This window comes from Pyrus communis, chromosome 11, assembly GCF_041283825.1.
Source record: "Pyrus communis isolate YQ-2024b chromosome 11, ASM4128382v1, whole genome shotgun sequence".
Classification (NCBI taxonomy): domain Eukaryota; kingdom Viridiplantae; phylum Streptophyta; class Magnoliopsida; order Rosales; family Rosaceae; genus Pyrus; species Pyrus communis.
Window position 1 is genome coordinate 11,574,507 of NC_142575.1, and position 21,297 is coordinate 11,595,803.

The following is a 21,297-nucleotide window of genomic DNA, read 5'->3' on the forward strand; positions in this document are numbered from 1 at the left end:
AAATAAAAACTAACATGGAAATATGTTAATAGTAACATGCTGATGTGTACAAACTAATGACTATGAGAAAAAAAAAAAACCAAAAACCAACAAAATTTCAGTCTAAGAGCACTGGTAACTAGAGACCAAATACAAAATATTGCTCTATCAAACTTGGATGAGCCCAAATCAGCAACTCTAAGATATGATTTGTTTGGTCACATATATGAAGGAAAAAAAAAATTATAATCGCAAACGATAATCCATACAATTGAGATTGTGACGACGGATCAAGCTCGAAAAGAGTATAAGTTCAAAATTGATATCATATTTAATCGTCATCAAAGAAATATCGTAGGCCTTTTTTTTCACATCCTACAAATCACGAAACAAAATCATGGCGATTCTTGTAGGCATTTTTCTCGTTACCATCATCTAAAAGCCAACCGTTGTGCTCTTCTGACGTCTTTCCATGCGTGAACTGTTCCTCTTGAGCTCGGAGAAGGAACACTTCTTCAGCAGTGAGTCGATCTCCCGACATCCACCCTGCCTGCAAATAACCTGTTACCTACTACCATAACCTTGTACTCTTGAAAAAAGTGTTTTTATCCCTACTTTGTGGTAGAAACCCTATCAAGTAAGTTAACATCTTGTGAAAGGATAAATGCTTTTAATTACTTGAGCTGCAAGTCTGTTGCAAATATAAACTACATTTAAGCCACCCAAAATTGACTACAACTGATGAGCTTTTGTGTTCTTATTACTATTTGACTACCGGATCACTACAATTCTAGCTCCTAAATGACAAGCATGTATACCATTTACCAAAAGTGGTTTCTCCTTTTTCCCCACAAACCAAAGGCTTGCTCTGAAGTGCCAAGTATTACAGGTGCTGCAGATGAGATAGTTGTCCATGAGCCTCAAAGCAGCAACTGTTTCTCTATTGTTATTTCTCATCTCCCGGATGCCTTGTGTCTCTGATTTCTTAATCGCAAGGGTGGTCATCTTTCCAAGTGTACTTACATGTTACATCTGTAGATTTATTCTCTCAGAAATTCTCATGATATCTGAGTAAATCCTATCACCTCCGGTCTGTGCACCATTTGCTCCGGCAGCAACCCTGAGAACATCTTCGATTAATGCAACGTTTCCCATGATGTCAACATGTGCACCACTCTCTATACCCCTCCCCTCAAGGAGACTAGCCGGTGGCTTGTGCCGGTACTCCCTTATGAAGGTAGCAATACCAGATGGGTTGAATCTCGTTCTTCCTCTCCATCCTTTGGCACACATGAATCCTGCACTCAATACAGGCACACTATCATCACCATCCACAAAATGTATTCCATTTTTCAGACAACTTCCTGCCTCTCCATCTGCTGAGCCATCGATCCGGAATGGAATGCTCTTGCACTTGTTAGGAGGAGACATCTTGTATACATATGACCTTTCAGTGGGGATTCCAACGCCATATAAACAGTATATTTCCATGTCTGGAGCAACCGGTAACCTAAAATAGAAAAGGCAATCAAATTAATCATTAATGCCACTAAGGTTAGTGGCACCCAAAATAAGCAAATGAAAGGTACGGAGAGAAAGAGACAAGGAAAATAAGTGTACAATTATAAAATTTATGTTTTAGTTTCGAAAACTATGCTTACTCTTTGAAATAAGTTCAATGCAGTATTTCTTAGCACTTGTGATTCACTTCAACCAAAATGTTGATAACAAACTGGAGACTGGACCATAACATCATTTGGCAGCAGAAATGTGATGTTTGCCAGAGAAAAAGAAGGGATCGATTTGTTGACATTCAGAAATTAGTATTAATAGTTTTAGAAATTGAGAGTAAAGAGAAGAGCCACCACTGCTCAATTTTTAACCAAAATTCTATCAGAAAGTGCTGAAGAATGTTTATGCTTACTTGGTCTCTAGTGGATTGGACCAGTACTTGTAATGGGCGTATTTAGGATCATCAAGGTTATCAGCTATCCCATGAGAGAAGTGAGCCTCAGCCCGTCGCATCATTTTTGGAGCCACAAAACGTAGTAGATCAAAAAGTGTTTGAGCTGTGTAAGCCTTATTTTCTGTAACTCTTCTGATGCTTTCACTGCTTACCTCATCATATTCAGTGCACACCCTTCCACACGATGACTTGGAATTTGTGGCCGAATCTTTGTGTATTAGATCCTGTCAAACAAATTATTAGAACCATCCTTATTTGAGGACCATCCAACTAATATATCTGCATTGAAATGAGAGACCAGAAAGCACTGACATTCAGTTAAGGTAATATGAAAAAAATCGCTTTTATGTTGATTGAGTTCAAAGGGGAATTCATACTGGCATGCATCTACACGTGTTTGAAGCCATATATGTGCAAGAATAGAGCTAACCCTATCAAGTTCTGTTACGAAAAACATTCTATCTTTCGTTAGGAAATGATATATAGACAAAGCTGAAAGAAGTGTTCTTGAAAGTAAATGCAAAAGATGTTTTATCTTGTATGAAGCTATGTAATCAAATGTAAACCCCTTTTTTTCTTAGCAAAAAGGTAACATCATATGGTTAACAATATCTACCAAGATAACAGTATATATGTGATTTTGATAAGACAACACGCAAACGAAGGATCTACAAGTATTCACTACCTAGAGAATGATTCGTGTAAGAGGTTGTTTCAAGACACAACCGCAAGACTCAGTCATGTAAAAAATAGAACAACAGATAGTTAAGAAAGTACCTTCAAATCAAGCCTAGGAAGCTGTGAAGAAGATAATTGTGAAGATTCCTTGCCAAAAGAGATTATTCTTCCATATTTCACAGGTTCTTTTACTTGGAAAATTCTATTTCCATCGTTGTGGCTGAAATTGTTGTCACCGGAAGTGGACTGTAGATATCCTTTCTTTGCCCGGTCACAGCTCTGCCCATCTTCAGGAGACCAATCCAAATTGCCCCAGATGGCATCTCCACCTTTTGGCAATATGGAAACTATGGAATCCCAGGTTCGACATGCCCTCATGACGTGCTCAAAGGTTTGAAGCCCAAGAAATTCAGAATCTAAAACACCCGGAGCCATAGCTCTTCAAAGGACAATATTCAATTCCATCATTCAGTGGTCATGTTATCATAGGGCATTGAAAATCTTTTAAGAATTTGAACACATCACATATTACACCACATGATAGATTACTAAAACAATTTCAGCATAATAAATTCTAGTTTCTTATATTGTGTAACACAATTTTAAGAATCCAAATGCCAATTCACATGAGGGATAGACTGCAAAGACAAACCTGATGTACGCGACATCTTTACCCTCAGCAGAAAATATATTACTAACAGCTTTTGGAACACCAAGAAATGCTGGACCGATATTCATGATTGCTTTAATGTGCTTGGCACACCAGCTTGGACCCCCACCACCACCTTTAGGAGGAGGTGTTTCAACCCATTTCATGAAGTGGAGAAAATAAATTGCACCCATAGAATGAGGCACCACAACCACTTTCTTATATCCATTCGTTACGTACATAAGCTCAATTTTACTCTTCAATCTACTAAGAGCTTGGTCCCGAATCTGCTTTTTCCCAATTAGAAAATAGATATCAGTAGACTCAGCTTAGATATTCAGCTTTTTGTTTTAGTACTCATGCTTCGCTACAAGGAAGCATATGCAGAGAGGAAAAATATAAAGGCATATTTGGACTTTCTAATACTTGTGCTTTTTTACAACGGAGACATATTTGGACTTTCTAATGCTTATGCTTCGCTACAACAGAGCATATGAGTGAAAAATATGAAGACATATTTGGATAAAAGAGAATGAAATGATCAATTGTGCTTGATATAGTGTTTTGAAACAGAACATTTAACGACATTGAATTAATACAATGACAAATGGAACAACAACGCAACAACCATGCATTCAATAAACAGATGATTTTGGGGTTCTGAAAGAAAATAAGCCACTGGTATTACTGAAATAATGATTGAAAACAAGCTGTTGTGCAAATTCAAGTCCAAATTTTAGCAACAAGTACTATCTAACTAATTCGATTTTAAAGCATACGGTTACCTAAGAAGGAATCATATGATCATTAGTTTACCCAAAATGCTATATGTAGCAAATGAGGATGATAAAAGATGCAGGAAAACAATTTTACCTCTGTATTTTGGAAAGATAGCCGCCAATCATACGCGGCCATATGCATATTCTTCCCTTCGTAACCCATTCTCGCCAAGTTTTCGATCAAAACAGCCCAAACAAAATATCCAGGAGCAAAATAGTCAGCTGCAACAAGTCCCGGAACTGCCCTGACTCGAATTCCCGGAGGATCGAGCCCTGTTTCATTGTCCAGAGACAGATGCTCCAACCAACACAAAGGCCTAACTTGCAAACAAAAATCACACACAAATTCAGTCAATCAACATCAAACCATCATAGATATTTAAATGTAACACAATTATCAAACCAACCAAACCTTTTGAAGATTTCAGTGAAACCACCACCCCAAAGCCGCTTTCGAAAAAGCCCCTCGGCACAAGGCCTGCCTTCCCAGAGCTCGAGGCCACCGGTCACAATGCCGGGGACAAGAACAACAGGGTGAAGGGCAGTCAGGCCTTCACCTTTAAGCCTTGTCCCTGGAGATTCCGGCACCTGAAAGCCGGTCAAAGCGACCGGCAAGCTGTGGTACAATAACATCAGAACCCACCCAGCAGTGCACATGTACCCAATGACCCAACAGCAGCTATCTATGCACCTCCACCCCCTCTGCTGCTTCTTCCTCTTCCATTGCTTCTTCTCCACGGAACTATCATCTGTCTTTTCAACTTCTGGGGTCTGAAAGGATTGAAACTTTACAGAAGGGGAGCTCACAGGCTCAACATAGCAGAGTTTTCGAAACCGGAGAATCGATCTCGAAGCCATGGCGGGCCCAGAAAGCTGATTTTTTTTCACCCAAATCAGCGGGAACAAGAGCAACCCATCAAAGAAAATTGAGAGATTGAGGCAAAGATTGAAGCGTTGGGGTGGATTATGGAGCAGAAAAAAGTTATGGGTTCACTTGCCGCTGTGAAAAAGGTAAAACCACGTGGTGGGAGACGGGGATACGGTTGCAGTCTGCCGTTGGGCGCACGCACCAGAAACAACCCAAAAGAAAATTTGGTTTTCTTCTTCTGATTATTTTGCAAAACATAAAGATGGTGAATCCAAAAGACGCACACCTAAGACTGTTGGGTTTTGCAGAGAGACACTTGTCCTGGCGTTTGCATGCAGAGCTTTATCAGCTGTCAACATTTTGGGTGCATAGAGACGACGTTTTCTTCTCTGCTATGGACTTTTTGACCTTTTGCTATCACTACCACCGCCTCTGCCTCTGAGGACTGAGGCCCCGGAGAAAGGGGCAGGGTACGGAAGGAAAGCCCTTCTTTTTCTGGGTTTGCTTTGGAATGGGATTCCCGAGGTGGATAGTAAGAGTGGCCTTTTGTTTGGAGGGTACGAGTGGGAGAGAGAAACAGAGAGAATCCAAGGAAGGATGGGTGGGTGTGTCATAGACTGGGGGTGCACCCCAAATCATGGGTGGGTGTGACACAACGAAAAACACTGATACCCAAAATGTATGTATGACACGTCGATGGAGCCATGGTTCACGGTGAGAAGGTGGTACTAGCTAGTAAGAGGTTTCACAAATTCTCACATTGTTTAAACCAATACAACTATATACATATACAAATAAAGAAATGATATTGAATCTCGTCTATAATAAAAATGATAATTTATCTCAATATGCTTTGTTCTTTTATGAAAAATCGAATGAGCACCTATATTTAATACGACTTGATGGTCATAATGTAATATGCAGTTCTTAACTGTATATAAGCAGGGCTTGTAAAGCTCACAACAAGTGCTCGCCACGACTCCATATTCAGCTCTTGCTAAAGAATAGAGATCGTATTTTGTCTCTTCGTCCTCCAAAAACTCTATGAATTTCCAAAAAAAAAAAAAACCATATTCAGTAGATGTTCTCTGAGTTGTTGCCAATCGAACTCACAAAAAGGCATCAACTCGAAGTCATGATGAGCCAGAAATAATAGTTCTTATCTTTGAAAGTTTGCTCAAAATGGCCTCGTTGATAGGAAGGACTAACTTGGATAACTCTATGCACTAAATTGAAGGCTTTTTGAAGGAAGAAATGGATTAGAACTTCTATACTTTATTCAAGTTGAAGGTTACTTGTAACAAATATCCTTACTAGTACCCACAAAAATTGGAGGATTAAAAGAGATAACGTTTCTTCATGAGTAATCTTTAACTTGGACAAAATAGGAAATGTGTCATCCATTTCTCCTTTCAAAGTGTCTTCAATATAGTGAATGGTCTGTAATTTTTCCAGCTCATGATGAGTTATCCTAAGTCTATTAGGAATTATAGTCTTAGAGGATTAAATTGTTTTCCTAATTGGAGTGGCTTTCCCAACTCGAGTTGGTTTCATAATTGGAGAATGAGTCATAACTAGATTTCAATCAAGATTAGTATTCCTTATTGAAGATCTTTATAGGCTTTATTATGTCTATATAAAAGACATATTGCACTAGTTTTGAATTGGAGCAAAAGAATTATTTATACTACTCAAGGAGAGAATGGCAAAATGTGAGCAAGAAAAAAGAAAAGAGATAAGAGTGTATTTCTTGTGCTTGTTCTTTCAGGTTTTTCATTAAGTTTTTAATTGTACAAACTTGGTAGAATTATTCATTGTACTCATTCTTGATACAGTGAAAGATTGTTTGTTGCTGCCCCGTGGACATAGGCAGATAGCTAAACCACGTAAGTTCTTGGTGTTAAATCTTGGTTATTTTGTATTCAGTTTTTCGAGTTTCTCTTGGTTACTTTCTATTCATTACGAGACAGAATGTATCTCCTTGAATTCATTCATCACACTTTTAACGTGAATAACGAGACATTGCTACAAGCGGTAGATCCACAATATATTGCACCTCAAGTGTGTGTTCAATTGCAACCTAATATAACATCTGTAAAATATTTCAATCTCATATATATATATACATTCATTTCCATGTCATATCTGTTACATAATCTATTAAATTGACTATTAAGTGAGGAAGTGACAATATAGGATTTACATTTTTAATGGCGTGGATGCAACTTTCTAGCTTGTGAATAAAAAAACAAAGAACAAGGTTCATCTAATAAATAAAACCAATTTAAATATAAAACTAATCTAAAACGAAAATTACAAATATACAAAGGGCATACATCTTCTTCTCTACCTAAGGGGCTTGTTGGCTGACGATGGTGTTGTGAGGGTCCCTGAAATTGGAGGTCTTATTATTTGAATAAATTGAAGAATGAGAGACAATCGCTGACTATGAGCCAGCCTTGGGGACAAAGGTGCGGAGGCCGCCGAAGCCGTCATGGCCTTGAGGTCAAGAAAGAATGAGGCAAAGTTATTTTGGGTGAGAAAGATTGGGGTGGCTTGGAAGGTCCTGCTGATATCGTTGTCGTAGCCGTGGAGCATAAAGATGATGCCATGTGAACGGTAGAGGAGGATGTTAAACTTTATATATTTCATAAACAACTGAATACACCAACTTGAAAGAATCCATAGATGGTAAAGATGAATCATCTCGACAAAACCTTGCAGAATAGGTTCAACCATGAATGGACTTCTCCTACAGCGGAAATCATATTGGAATCATACGGAATAATATGTTAGTTGACCAAAGTCTTTTGCGCACTCAATACTCATTTATACTCGAACTAATGGGGCGTTCATATGAGTTTCTGTGTGTTGTGAGCAGGGACCTTAGCTTTGTATTTATATGGACTTAACCTTAATGAATCTTCCCATAATAATGTCATTAGGATTCCTTGCATGACACACCCCAACCTAGGAAGGTCGAAGCATGTTGACCGTCACCGTGAGATGAAGTAACCATAAAGGTAAGTGGTGTGAAAAAGTGAATAAATTTAAAACTAATTACACTAAATAGTGAAAGAGTGCGCAGTTGTGGGAAAAACCCACTACAATTATTCAGAGCATAAAAGACAGTATGACTACAACAGAGTAGTCAAGATAGCTAATTACACTTATTACACAACAGTGGATAAGTTCATACGTCAAAAAAGAGGATAATATCAAAACTGCCGAAGGTCCCTCGTACACCACAAAGAGTGCAGCTATCTAGGTCCTGGAGGGGCGAAAAATAAAGTTGAGTGGGTCAACATAACAACGATCATACAAAAACATTTATTTTCGAATATACTAACCCCTCACCGTAAAACAAGTATAGTTTCCTTAAAATCATACTACGTATAAGTATGAAGATTTAATGTATGCCAACAATGTATATCAGAATATGCCGCAACAGGAATAATTCAACAGTAATGGAAATATAGGCATGTGCTTGACAATATACTAGCACGCAAGTCGGAGTCGCCTAACGTGACCTATACAACTGCACCTATGGCTTATCAATTTATACTATCACATAAGTCGGAGTCACCTAACGTGACATGTACAACTGCACCTATGGCTCATCAATCTATACTATCACACAAGTCGGAGTCACCTAACGTGACCTGTACGACAAACTAGGTGTAATAATAATATATGCTTTAGTGTTATGATCACGTGAAGCTTGCGCTAGGCGCAATCACCCACAAGTCGAAGTCACCTAACGAGACTTGTACGACAAGCTAGCACCTACTTGGATCACAGACGAGCATGCGGTGTGAGAGGTGAACATACACATGAAGGCTGGCTCTGGCCCCGGGCAAAAGCATTAACACCGAGGTGTAGTAATGATGAGCTAACTATATGTTTATATGTATGCCATACAATTCAAATCAATATACTAAACTCACCTAAATTTACTTGCGTCTTGTAGAATCATTTTAGTATTCTACCACAGTACCATATTTATAAGCAGGTAAATATGTGTATGAACATGCCATAGCCATTTTATAATTCCAATTAGAAGGCAATATTTACCAAATTAAATTAAAATTGTGGCATAATAGGTGTAAATCATTTAAATGCATTTGTGGAAACTATAAGCCACACACACACACACACACACACACACACACACACACATATATATATATATAAAAACTGCCCACTCACAAGTACATCGCCGAGTCGTAGCCCCTGAGCCTAACCTAGCCCCGTATGTCCTCGGGATACGTTTCCCCTATATGTGAAATAACTATAATTGAATTAATAAAAGCACATACATGGAAACTTAAATAAAACCCCCATAGTTTGCTCAAACTTAGGGTTTAAATACATGAAATCGATTTACTCGACGTCACGGACCTACACAAATTTTCAAAATAATTCTTGGACACTGCACGCGCCCTCACGCACCGGCCAAGGAACGGCCATACACGTCACCATGTGCAGGTGCGTGCTGTCCGTGTGCCTAACGGCATTAGGATATTCCGTTAAAATCTAACAGAAGTTAACGACGTTATCTGATGCCGTTAGAATATTCTGTCACCTTTGACGGAATATTCTGTCTTCTTCTCCGATGGTATTCATTGGTCGCCGCCATCTAGTTCGCCGGAAACTGGAAAATCTCGCCAATTTCTAGGGAAATTTTCAAATTTACATAACTTCTTCATTTCTCAACCATTTTTCACCAATTTATGTGGAAATGAAGCTTATGAAGTGTAAAGTCACATTATACCTCTTTGGAGTCCAAAAAATGGACGAACGTGGCCTGAAATTGGCTTGAAAGATTTGGCCAAAACTAAGTTCCTTGAAACTCGGTTGTTTCGATGTCCAAGCTTCTTCAAAAATGTCCTAGAGGCCTCGGGGAGTTATGGGAAGGCTTCCTTGACCTTCAAAACTCCTTAACTAGGCCTGAAAATTGATGAACTCAAATCATTGAGTTCGGACCTTCCAAGTTTGACATTGAAAACTCACTCAATGTGTGATCCAATGGTATGGTTGTGCTCGTGGAGGTGAGATAAACATGATGATATGGTTTTCAGGTTCGATCTGTGGTGTTTGAACGTTGATCTTCCTTGTTGCAAAGGAAGAGAGACTTCGGGGAAGAAAGAGATAGAAGGAAAAGAGAAAGTGTGTCCCATTTTTCTGATTGGATGCTGTGATAAGGGAGATGATAGGATTGGTGAGAGATTTGAGGGAGTTGATTGGTGAGTGACACAAAGGGAAGGGCACGGGTAGGCTTTAAAGAAAACTAAGGATAGGGTTTTAGATTTTCTATAGTAAAAGGAAATAGAAACCTATCCGTAATAGTGTTTCTACATTGATAAAAACTCACGTACACTCATAACAATGTGTACAATTAAATTACGATAGCGAGAAAGGTAAATTAAGAGCGAAAAAAAACACGTCCACGTCACTTGCCACTAAGAGCATAATAGATATTTAACATACTTTGGAAGAAATTACATAGAAAATTAGGGACTGGTCATCACATTGCAGTCCAAGGATAATTGATACACCAAATCTTATTCCAAATAGGATAGAATTAGGAGCCCTTATTCCCCAAGGAAATCTGAATATATTAACTTTACTTGGGGTACAAGCTATAGCTATTAACTAAATCCTAATCTTATTTATATTCCAAGCTATCCTTAAATTAACTGTGTTGGCCTATTAACCATTGGATTATGGTCCAACGTCCAACATTCTCCCACTAGGTCAAACAATTAATTCAGAAAAATCTTTAATTGATTTATAAGCAAGATTACTTTATTGGCCAATGAATTTAGTCAAGCTAATAAGCTTCCTACATGTTCTGTCAAATAGAGTTCACTTATCTAGAACTATCGGAGCCTATGAACTTGGTAGCATCCATGAGCAATTATGATCACTTAAATAACTCTCTGTTCACATGAAACATACGTCATAAGTTTGGTAGTTAAGTAAACAAAAACCTGAATTAAAAGCATCAATTCATTCACTTATTTGTCCTCCTTATCAATCTTTATAAGATTGCCTAATGCTTCCTATGAAGCTCACAAACTGCAAAACCAGCTTACTTTTGTGTCTAACAAAATTGATGACACAACTCTTTTGTAGTTTAAGACGTTCGCTGCTACTTTATGTGTTCTGAACTACAAAATCTAAGTACAAAACTCAATCCTCCAAGTACTTAGAACGCAACTAAAAATACACCTTTGCTATTTTATGGAATTCACAACATAAACAAAAGATTAAATCCATACCTTAATGCAGCTTGTAAATTTTGTTGCTTCCTTACTGTCATGAATCACAAACTAAACTAACTAACAACTGCATAAAACCATCACAACTTAGTAAATCACGACAACCTTATATGAATATGTAATGCCAACTTGGATCCTCATTCGACTAGTCATAACCGGCCACAATTTCAACTATATATGTATAAGAATTGAAATTTAAACCCACATTCCTAAATCAAACAAGTGAGACACATATCAACATGATTAGCTAAACTTCCCTTATGACATAAGCTACACATTTAAATTGTTCCTCCCACTAATCAATTATATCTTATAGTGAATGCGAGAAACGAAATACCATAACCAGATGCGTATATTCAACAAAAACATGTTATTGCCCCTTACACTAAACCATATTATACAACACTGAATATGTTAAGCCAAAATTCGTTGAGCAAGTATAATTTCATGTCAATTCTTTCAGTCATTACTTCCAAATAGTATGTACCAAACAACTTAAAATGCAACCGTCTTTACAAGAACTTAACCAAATAGTAGTTAATTATGTATAGTACGAGTGTTAAAACATGAGAATACTATCATACATGCATACAAATTCGAAAACAACAGTGGAACAATTATAGGATTGAAAATTGGACAATCCTAATAAAATCTAGAAAATTTCAATTATTGCATGCATCTTTTTGTCCACAAACCTGACTTTTAAATTCTAGGGAGAAATATGCAAAAATAAGTTTCATACTCAATACTTTTACAAACGTATATTAGCATAAGAACAACTCCCATAGATCTTTAGAACTTAGCATGTGTGGCTTAAATTTACAGATAAGTCAATGAGTGTGAAGCCCAATTATTTGTTAATTTATCAATTCTCCCACTTGGGCAAACACTCATTGCATTTGTTACTCTGAAATGTATATAGGTATTTATTTGTACTAGTATAGAATTTCCCAAAATATATTAGTAAAGTAGTATACTATACCAAAAACCAAGATTCCAGCTTGAGGAATTACATAATTGACGTATAAATGATTTGTCTCAAAACCACATAGACTATACGAGAGACATTAAACTTTATAAAATAGAATATGAAATTGTTCTAGAGCTAAAATATAGCTCAATTTTTTCGACATATAAGAAAATGAAAACTCCAATCTGAACTTTCAACTGAGCACAGGTTACTCATAAAATCACCATAAATAAAGTACACCATCAATAAGCACGAAATTTTCCAGTCTATAAGTAGACAATATATATGAACAACATATCCAAATTTCAAGTCATTCTGAGGTGATTCAATCATTTGTTTGTTAAACTTAATTGAAACGATGAAAACTGCCAGACTAGACTTTCAACTGAGCACGGGTTAATAATAAAATCCCTATAAATAAAATACACAACCCAAAATTACGAAATTTTGTAGTCTAAAAATAGACATATATATATGAAGAACATATTCAAATTTCAAGTCATTTGGTGGTCAATAGCTCAGTCTTTTATTAATTTCCAAATACGTATTCTAGCAGAAAAAATTCTGTGCATCTATGTCAACTTGATAAAACCACCAAAAATTCAATTCTTCATGTATTTTCGTAATTTTGGTGTCTAAAGAAGCTTGAAGAAGTCTACTTCAACATATAGCTTTACCATGAATAAATATTGGACCATAAAGATATGCAAATAAACAACATAGCAGCATATTTTAATGTGTATCTTAGGCAATTTGTGATTATCCTTCATGTGTTCAACAACATGTGCTCCATTTAATTTTGAGAAGAGAAGACAACACATAATAAACATTAAATCACATAGCCAATCTTGAAGAAATCAAAAACCTTTAACAAGATAAACATACCACCATCTCTGAATACACTGCAATATGCCACTTTTGAACTGAATTAAGGCAAATTTAATCAAGCGTGTATCTCGATCCAAAAATTAATTTAAACCAATGAAGGTTACATTTGGTCAAGAAGCCTCAAGACCAAATAAATTCTATGGCATGCTTTATCTATCCCAATATAGGATTTAATGGGGCTCATATGAAAAGCATTCATAACTTTAAGACATAGAACTACCATGACTTATATTCACAAATGAACAAATACCCCATAGACTTTACAACTAAAACAACTTGCACCTTTGTTTGGTTGAAGCTTAATCAGTTTTTAGTGTTAAAATATAAATCATGTGAGCAAAATATAGACATGAAAACTATCCACCTTTGTTTGGCAATCAGTTATCACATGCTTCACATAATACATACTTTACACTAAGCCACTAGTAATCGAACCAAGAAGACTAGTCACACCTTTATTTGGGGGTATAGTCATATTGTTATAACTACTAATGCAATTCGATCAACTAAACTTCGAATTTTTAGCAACCCTTGAATCAATGGAACTGATTTGTTGTGTCCCATTCACCCAAGAACACCTCAAAAACATTGATCTTATGATAACTTTTAGATGTCTTAATTATAAAAATTTCAATCGAAGAGCATGGTTATTTAGCGAAGTTGGAGAAAACATACAATTTTCCGATTTTAATTAGACCTAATATTTTAAAACATGTGAAGCTAATTTTCTCTAGGATCTTAACCATGCATTATTTCCATATATGCATGAAAAGAAAAAAAGCTGCTATAGAATTGAAAAACTGAAAGCAATTCTAGCATGATTTATGCAAAATATTACGCAACAAAAAATATTGATATGTAAGAATAGTCTTTCTAGTTTTAGTTATTCGTATCAATTATTTTAGGTTTGATCATATATATCAAATTGAAAACGTTATCCAGTCCTAATAGAGATTAGCATGCAGCAGCATTAGCAATTATATCAAATGATTAATCGATTTTTTATCAACCTTATAGAATTGTTCCAACATATTGAGAAAAACATACTATTTTTTATAAAACAAAATTACAAATAAAAGCTGGGTAGCATTGGGGTTGAAGACAAATTCAATCCTACTATATGTCTTATTTCATATATAACTTTGAAATGATATATCCCTTGATTGTGTAAGTTAACTTTTAACATGCATTTAGTCATATGTTTCAACTAGCATGTTAATACAAGAGTTTTAGATATACATGAAACAAAAGTGATTTAGACACATTATAGGGATGTACTTACATTTAAAACTTATGAATTCACATGCTTTGCGACAATAGTTGTCTCGTACACTGCTTCAAGTTTATCACATATGTGACATACACAATCCTGCAGGCTTCATGATCAGAGGTGTCCTCTAATGTTCTTACTGAGGTTGTTCCCTCTTTTAGCCAATTTTAGCGTCAATACATATCCATGGTATTAAATCAATAATATAGTCTACATACTATTGTCACAATAGTTAATTAATCTTATAATACCAAAACATGGGCTATAACATAAGCAATATGTATATATTCAACGTCATGAAATATCATTAGTTAAAACTAAAAACTAAGTCATTGCACATACGTGGATATGATGTTTAAATTAAAATCCATTGACATGGATTACCCATATGCATACCTCACCGAATGCATTTTGGACTTATCATGCCTGAACAATAATGTATATCACTGAAGACAAACATAAGATTTACATATGTGCATATGAATTGCAAGGTTGCAAGTACCACTGATAGCATATAACATAAACTTAATGAATAAAAGGTAATCAAAATCACTTTAAATTACCACTTTCATGCTATCACATTTTTCGCATATTTATATACATATCAAGGCTTACAATGTTTGTGAACTAACCAAGAACCTGAAACACAATATACATTAGTAGTACCGAGAATATCCAGAAAGTAATTTATCAAAAACTTGAACAAGGAAACCAAGTCAAAACCATATGTTAAAGCAAACTGTGGGTTGCCACATATATTCTTAATGCTTATTAACATCCTTAAATTCTTTATGTTGCTAAAAAATTATGCAATAACCTTGAATAATGATAAAACTAATAACACTAGTAGAAAAACATGTTTGCGCGACGGAATCTTGCGCGACGGAATCTTGCGCGACGGAGAAAATTTTGTCGCGCAAAGTCCGTTTGCGCGACGTATAACACAAAACGTCGCGCAAACGAACTTTGCGCGACGGCACTTTGCGCCACGAAGAAAGCGTTGCTCAAAACACCTTTGCGCGACATAGGTGAACATACGTCGCGCAAAGCAGTTTTGCGCGACGCCGTCATTCGTCGCCAAACTTTTGGCGCCAAACGAAAAAGGATTTACCGCTTCTTTCGTTGACTTTGCGCGACGCAGGTGGGCATGCGTCGCGCAAAACAACTTTGCGCGACGCTGGTTTCGTCGCGCAAAATTGTTTTGCGCGACGTATGACCACATGCGTCGCGCAAAACATCTTTGCGCGACGCATGCCCACCTGCGTCGCGCAAAGTCAACGACTTTTTTTATTTCATCTGATTAGTTTGGGAGGCAGAAGCTGCAAACCCAGTTGCAGCAGCTACCTCCATCTTCCATCCCTCTCTTCAAAATCGTCTACCAGATCAGGTTTGAATTGATATTAATTCTTTATGTTTTTTCGATTGCAATCCTTCCCTTGCTCTTAAACATGATGTAAACTGAATTAATAATATGTAGATCCTTCATGTGATTCATTTACAAAATTGAAATTGTAAAATCAAGGGAGATAACTATCTTGTTGATTTTCTTTTTCTCTATACACCAGGTAGTTCCAACAATACTTTAACTAGTAAATGTGCTTTGAAAAATATTGTGTTACTAACCTTGTTTCTATTAGTGCTCTTAGCATATGAGTATTTCTAGGATCCTTTCCATGCTGTTAATACCAAAAATTAAGGAAATTATCTACCAGAAAGTAGTCATAGTATATGAGATAGACATTCATTTGATGCATATAAAAACTATGAACTTAATACAAATATTGTGTTCTTATATTAAATAAAAATGCTGAAAAAATGAATTTAAGGAGGAAACATGTAACAAGAAGGATAGCAGCTTCATTGGCAACGCATCCCTTACTTTGCGAGCAACAAGATGGCCGTGTGGACCATGGCCGTCAAAAACACCACAGAATATCGCATCATCGGACATGAAATCCTTCAAAAGAATATAAAATCAAGAGTTCAGAAATCATAAATTATCTTACCAACATGTTCAATTAGCATTCCCACTGCAGAGGAGAAACTTACTTCCCACACAAGCATGGCATCTTGGTTTATGCCTTTGCGGCCCTGCTGTGTGAATATGCAAGAAGTCTGGCTCTTTCCGTTGGTAAAAATGCGGTTGGGCAAGGTGTGTAAATTCTGAAGAGTATATGCATGGTCAGAGAATGTCTTCTTCGTTCTCTTTCGACCGCTAAATTGAATCCCCAAGCATGGGGGTGTCACTGCCTCTCTGTTGCTGTTGCTGCTACGAGTACTCTGACTACTAGTCGAAACACAACCCCCCATTTCCTCAGCTCAACATAGACGACATCTGACTTAATAAAGGATAAGTCCTACTTTAGCCAACTAGATCGCACATGAAATTCTGAAATTTGCCAAAAATGGTCAACCGAGCAAATGAATATCCAAATACCAAAGATTCCCACACATCCAAACCACCAGCCATTTTACAAGCCCATATAGAAAAATGAGGTCATTTTATCTTGGTCAATGCAGTCCGTGGATGTAACGTGAATCGATAATAAAACTAGCTGAAGAGAACAAGAAGACATTAGTTAATTACTTTTTTAATCACTGGCAACACATAATGCAAAAATGGCTGCTTCTGCTTGTAAAGTTCTAAACAAAACAAACAAGATGTATTAAGAGGTAGATGCGTAAAGTGAAATAAAGGGTGCATAAATCACTTTATATTAAATGAAGTCTAAGAGAAATTTGACTACATTTGAGATGTCACAGTGTACATAAATCACTTTATTTTCTTCGCTAAATTAATTTTTATTAATTTTATCTATTTTATTTAGTTTTAGTAATTATCGTGATTTAGTTTATTTGTATGCACATATTTTTGTACATCACCTACAAAATTGTTTTGTGTTGTACGAAGTTAATACTACTTAACTTCGTACACTTTTTTCAAGAAAAGCTTAGTTTCCCATTTGAGAATTAGTTGGATTTCGTGTATGGATGCGAAAGCATGACTACGGTCCAATTAATTCTTGAATTGTCCCATTTTTTGGACAGTTTGGGAATGCAAAGTTATGTGTTGTAGTTTGCGGTTCACGGATTAAGTTTTGATAGTGGAAATTTTGGTAACATTTCTTGATGTTCTTCGAGTACACGGTGGATATTATGTATCTACAGCGTGCACTTGAAGAACTGTAAGGAGATGCTGCCGAAATTAGCCCACGTCAAAATTTAATTCATTGGAATCGTAAATTACGGCACATAACTGTGCATTCTTGAATGGGATAGGGCCCTTCCTAGAGGAATAAGGTGACAAAATAATAGTTAAAGTTGTTGTAACTCTTGTACTTTTATTGGGATTGCAGACAAAATGGACAGACAGTGGATACATAATCATAATAGATGTGCTATTCAGTACTTGGATGGAATAGATGAGTTCATTAAATTCGCCACTAGACACAACCTAGCTTCAACTCATATCCGATGTCCGTGTAGAAGGTGTAACAACTCAATGTGGGAGACATTCGAAAATGTTCGATTTCATTTAATAAGAAATGGGATGATGGAGACCTATACTATTTGGTATCATCATGGAGAACGATTAGACCAAGCTTCGTCTTCATACGTGACACGAGTGGAGACTGTTGAATCTAGTGTGGATCCTAGTGAACAAGTTATGAATACTCTAAATGACGTTTATCCATACGCCTCGAGCAACACCAATCAGGAAGGGGGAGATGACGGTCGTCCAACCATGGACAATGAGGCATTCAAAAACTATGAAAAACTATTGAAAAATGCGAAGCAAGAATTATATCCGGGTTGCGATAACTTTTCGGTGCTCACAGCAATTGTGGAGTTGATGCATTGTAAGATCAAGTTTCATTTGTCAAACAAGTGCTTTGATTACTTTTTGGGAATTATCAAGAGGATGCTCCCAAAGGAGAATTGTTTACCTGAAGATCATAAAAGTGCCCAAAAAGTGTTGAAGGGTCTCGGATTGGGGTATGAAAAAATTCACGCATGTGTAAATAATTGTATATTGTTCTATAAAGAGAACAAACAGTTGGATAAATGCCATGTCTGCAGTGAGCCGAGGTTTAAAATGACATCACAGAATAGAAAGACCAAGATTCCACAAAAAGTAATGCGTTATCTTCCATTGAAGCCTAGGTTGCAGCGATTGTACATGTCGATGCATACCGCAACCGACATGAGATGGCATAAAGAAGGACGGGTAAATGACGATGTTACGAGGCATCCTGCAGATGGAGAGGCATGGAAAGAATTTGATCGGATGTACCCTGATTTTGCAGCTGACCCGCGCAACGTCAGATTGGGACTTGCCACCGACGGATTTAATTCGTTTGGGGTTTTAAACCAAATCCACAGCACTTGGCCGGTCGTTGTTTTTCCTTATAATCTGCCGCCTTGGAAGTGCATGAAAAAAGAATACATGATGTTGACTCTATTAATTACCGAAGATCCAGGAAAGTCCATTGATGTTTATTTGCGGCCATTGGTTGATGAGCTAAAAGATTTATGGGAAAACGGTGTTCGTACGTACGATAAGTATACTGGGCATATGTTCACCATGCGAGCGGCAGTGATGTGGACAGTAAACGATTTTCCCGCGTATGCAATGGTTTCTGGGTGGATGACTAAGGGTTATTTGGCATGTCCAATATGCAAGGAGAACGTAACATCGTCTTGGCATGCGAGAAAAGTTTGTTATCTTGGTCATCGTAGATGGCTCCCTTGGGATAATGAGTGGCGTCACAATGATAAAGCCTTCCATGGCACAAAAGAGACTCGGCCAAGGCCAAGAGAGTGGTCCGGAGATGAGATTTTGGATCAGTTAAATCAATTGGAATTCGGTCATTTCGGCAAAGGGGTCAGTAAGCCCAGACCAACTACACATCTGAACTGGACGCACAAAAGTATGTTATTTGAGCTCCCGTACTGGTCAAAATGACATGAGAGAACACTATCCGTTTACCAAATCGCCGGGTAGGATGAGAAGGAAAGCTGCCAAGTCCCTAATATCAAACAGAGGCAGATTCTCTGCCCTTCCACTCCCCGTGCCCTCCTGTTTTGTGTGGTCACGGTTAAGTCACGTTAATATTTTATATTATTTTTTTATAAAAATAATAAGACAAAAAAAAATAGTAATATAAAATATTAACGTGATTTAATCGTGACCACATAAATAAACAGGAGAGCATGGGAAGTGGGAGGGCGGAGAATCTGCCTTCCTACTGCGCGCGCTAGCCATGCATGCACCGCCGAAGAAGAACCGTGTTGAACAAACGCGCTTTAGAAACGCGTGGCGTATACCATCTTTAGAATTGTCGGTGCTGAGTAATTAACTGCCAAATGAGTAAAATACTTCGTTAAATGATATTTTTTTTTTTTTTAACTGACAACTCCCCCATTTCATATCCAGATATATTTTATGATTTTGACTACTTAACTTCCGGACAAATAACTTGTTTTATTAAAAAGATGTTTTAAACGTTTTCGAAAAGAGTGAGGGAGACCTTCACCCAAAAAACAAAAAAAAAATAAAGAGTGAGGGAGACATATGATCAAATCACTATTAACCCCTAATTATATGAGAATGATTTATATAGCAAGATTTCATTATCACGTAACATTTTGATATATAAATTATTCTTTCACTATTTAATCAGAAGGTATAAATTTCATCTCAAAGATTATAACGATATCTTAAGCACACGTATCAAGTTTTCTAAATAGATAATTTATTCGATCGCATAGTAAAACATAATCTTTTCAAAAAGAAAACGAAAAGAATAGTTTGACTAAGTATAGTAATATTCCACTCAATTTGTGCTCGAATCATCAGCTCTGAATATTGTTGTACGTCAAAAACAGAGAAGCGCAATAGGAGCCTAAGTTGAAGTTGAGCAAAAAGACATTTTATGCACATGTAAAAGTTTTCCTCAATCAAACCAAATTAACATATATATATATATATATATATGTATATATATATATATATGTATGCATGGTAGAACACACTCACAAAGACAAATCTACCAATTTAAATATTTAAGGTTATCAAACGTGAAAGTTGAGGAGTACATTTAGTTGCTTTTTGCAAGGGAAAGTGTGGCTAGGTGGTTGCTTTGTATCTTGATCTTGGGATATGCTATAAATGATATGGATTTCTATATTTATTTTTTAGGTTATTTTGGTTCCGGAAGTAATCTAATTGTTAGACTAAAACTTTGTTTGTTTAAATATTTTGATCGAGGTCCTTAGCTTTATTTAAGATATTTAAATCATGCATTTATGCATTTAATGTCCCACATATTATGAAATTTAAATAAATTCAAATAATATTTTTAAAATTTAATAAATACTTAAAAATCAATTTTAGAGTAAAATTGTTCTTCACAAAAACTATAGCAAAAAAATAATGTACCCACATAATTATTAACATTTTTAAAAAAATACCTATTGATATATTTTAATTGTAACATCCCACATCGACCAACGAAGAGGGGGTGATGTGTCTTATGTGTACATGTCCACCTCCTATAGCACAAGGCCTTTTGGGAACTCATGGGCTTCAGGTTCCATCGGAACTCCGAAGTTAAGCGAGCTCAAACGAGAGCAATCCTAAGATAGGTGACCTACTGGGAAGTTGCTCATGAGTTCCTATAAACAAAATCGTGATGGTGTGGCCACGGTCCAAAGCGGACAATATCGTGCTACGGTGGAGTTGAGACTGGGATGTGACGGCCACTAGGAAGTTGCTCTTAAGTTCCTAGAAACAAAACTGTGATGGTGTGGCTAGGGCCTACAGAGGACAATATCGTACTGCGGTGGAGTTGAGACTGGGATGTGACGGACAATATCGTGCTACGGCGGAGCCGGTTTGGGATGTGACATTAATACATATAATTAGCATGGGTAGATTTAGCAAAATTAAAAATGGGTACAAAT

At 36.7% G+C, this 21,297-nt stretch overlaps 2 protein-coding genes across 3 annotated transcripts; one reads left to right on the forward strand and one right to left on the reverse strand.

Annotated features, from left to right (window-relative positions):
- Window positions 1-629: 629 nt before the first annotated feature.
- On the reverse strand, window positions 630-5,749 carry LOC137743846 (Lecithin:cholesterol acyltransferase family protein). 2 transcript variants are annotated; one of them, XR_015953718.1, is made up of 7 exons: window positions 4,464-5,561; window positions 4,146-4,368; window positions 3,276-3,559; window positions 2,723-3,062; window positions 1,904-2,169; window positions 805-1,489; window positions 630-750 (listed from the first exon to the last, which is right to left on the reverse strand). XR_015953718.1 is itself a non-coding variant. In XM_068483780.2 (6 exons), the coding sequence occupies exons 1-6, from the start codon at window positions 4,907-4,909 to the stop codon at window positions 1,006-1,008; spliced, it is 2,043 nt and encodes a 680-aa protein (XP_068339881.2). In that variant the 5' UTR covers window positions 4,910-5,749; the 3' UTR covers window positions 630-1,005. The 2 variants fall into 2 exon arrangements, 1 of the variants encoding a protein (XP_068339881.2); XM_068483780.2 differs by having other exon boundaries at window positions 630-1,489; window positions 4,464-5,749.
- A 12,135-nt stretch (window positions 5,750-17,884) lies between these two features.
- LOC148692897 (uncharacterized) lies at window positions 17,885-19,297 on the forward strand. The gene has a single exon (XM_088680258.1). It carries the CDS (start codon window positions 17,885-17,887, stop codon window positions 19,295-19,297), a length of 1,413 nt encoding a protein of 470 aa, XP_088536384.1.
- The last annotated feature ends 2,000 nt before the right edge of the window (window positions 19,298-21,297 follow it).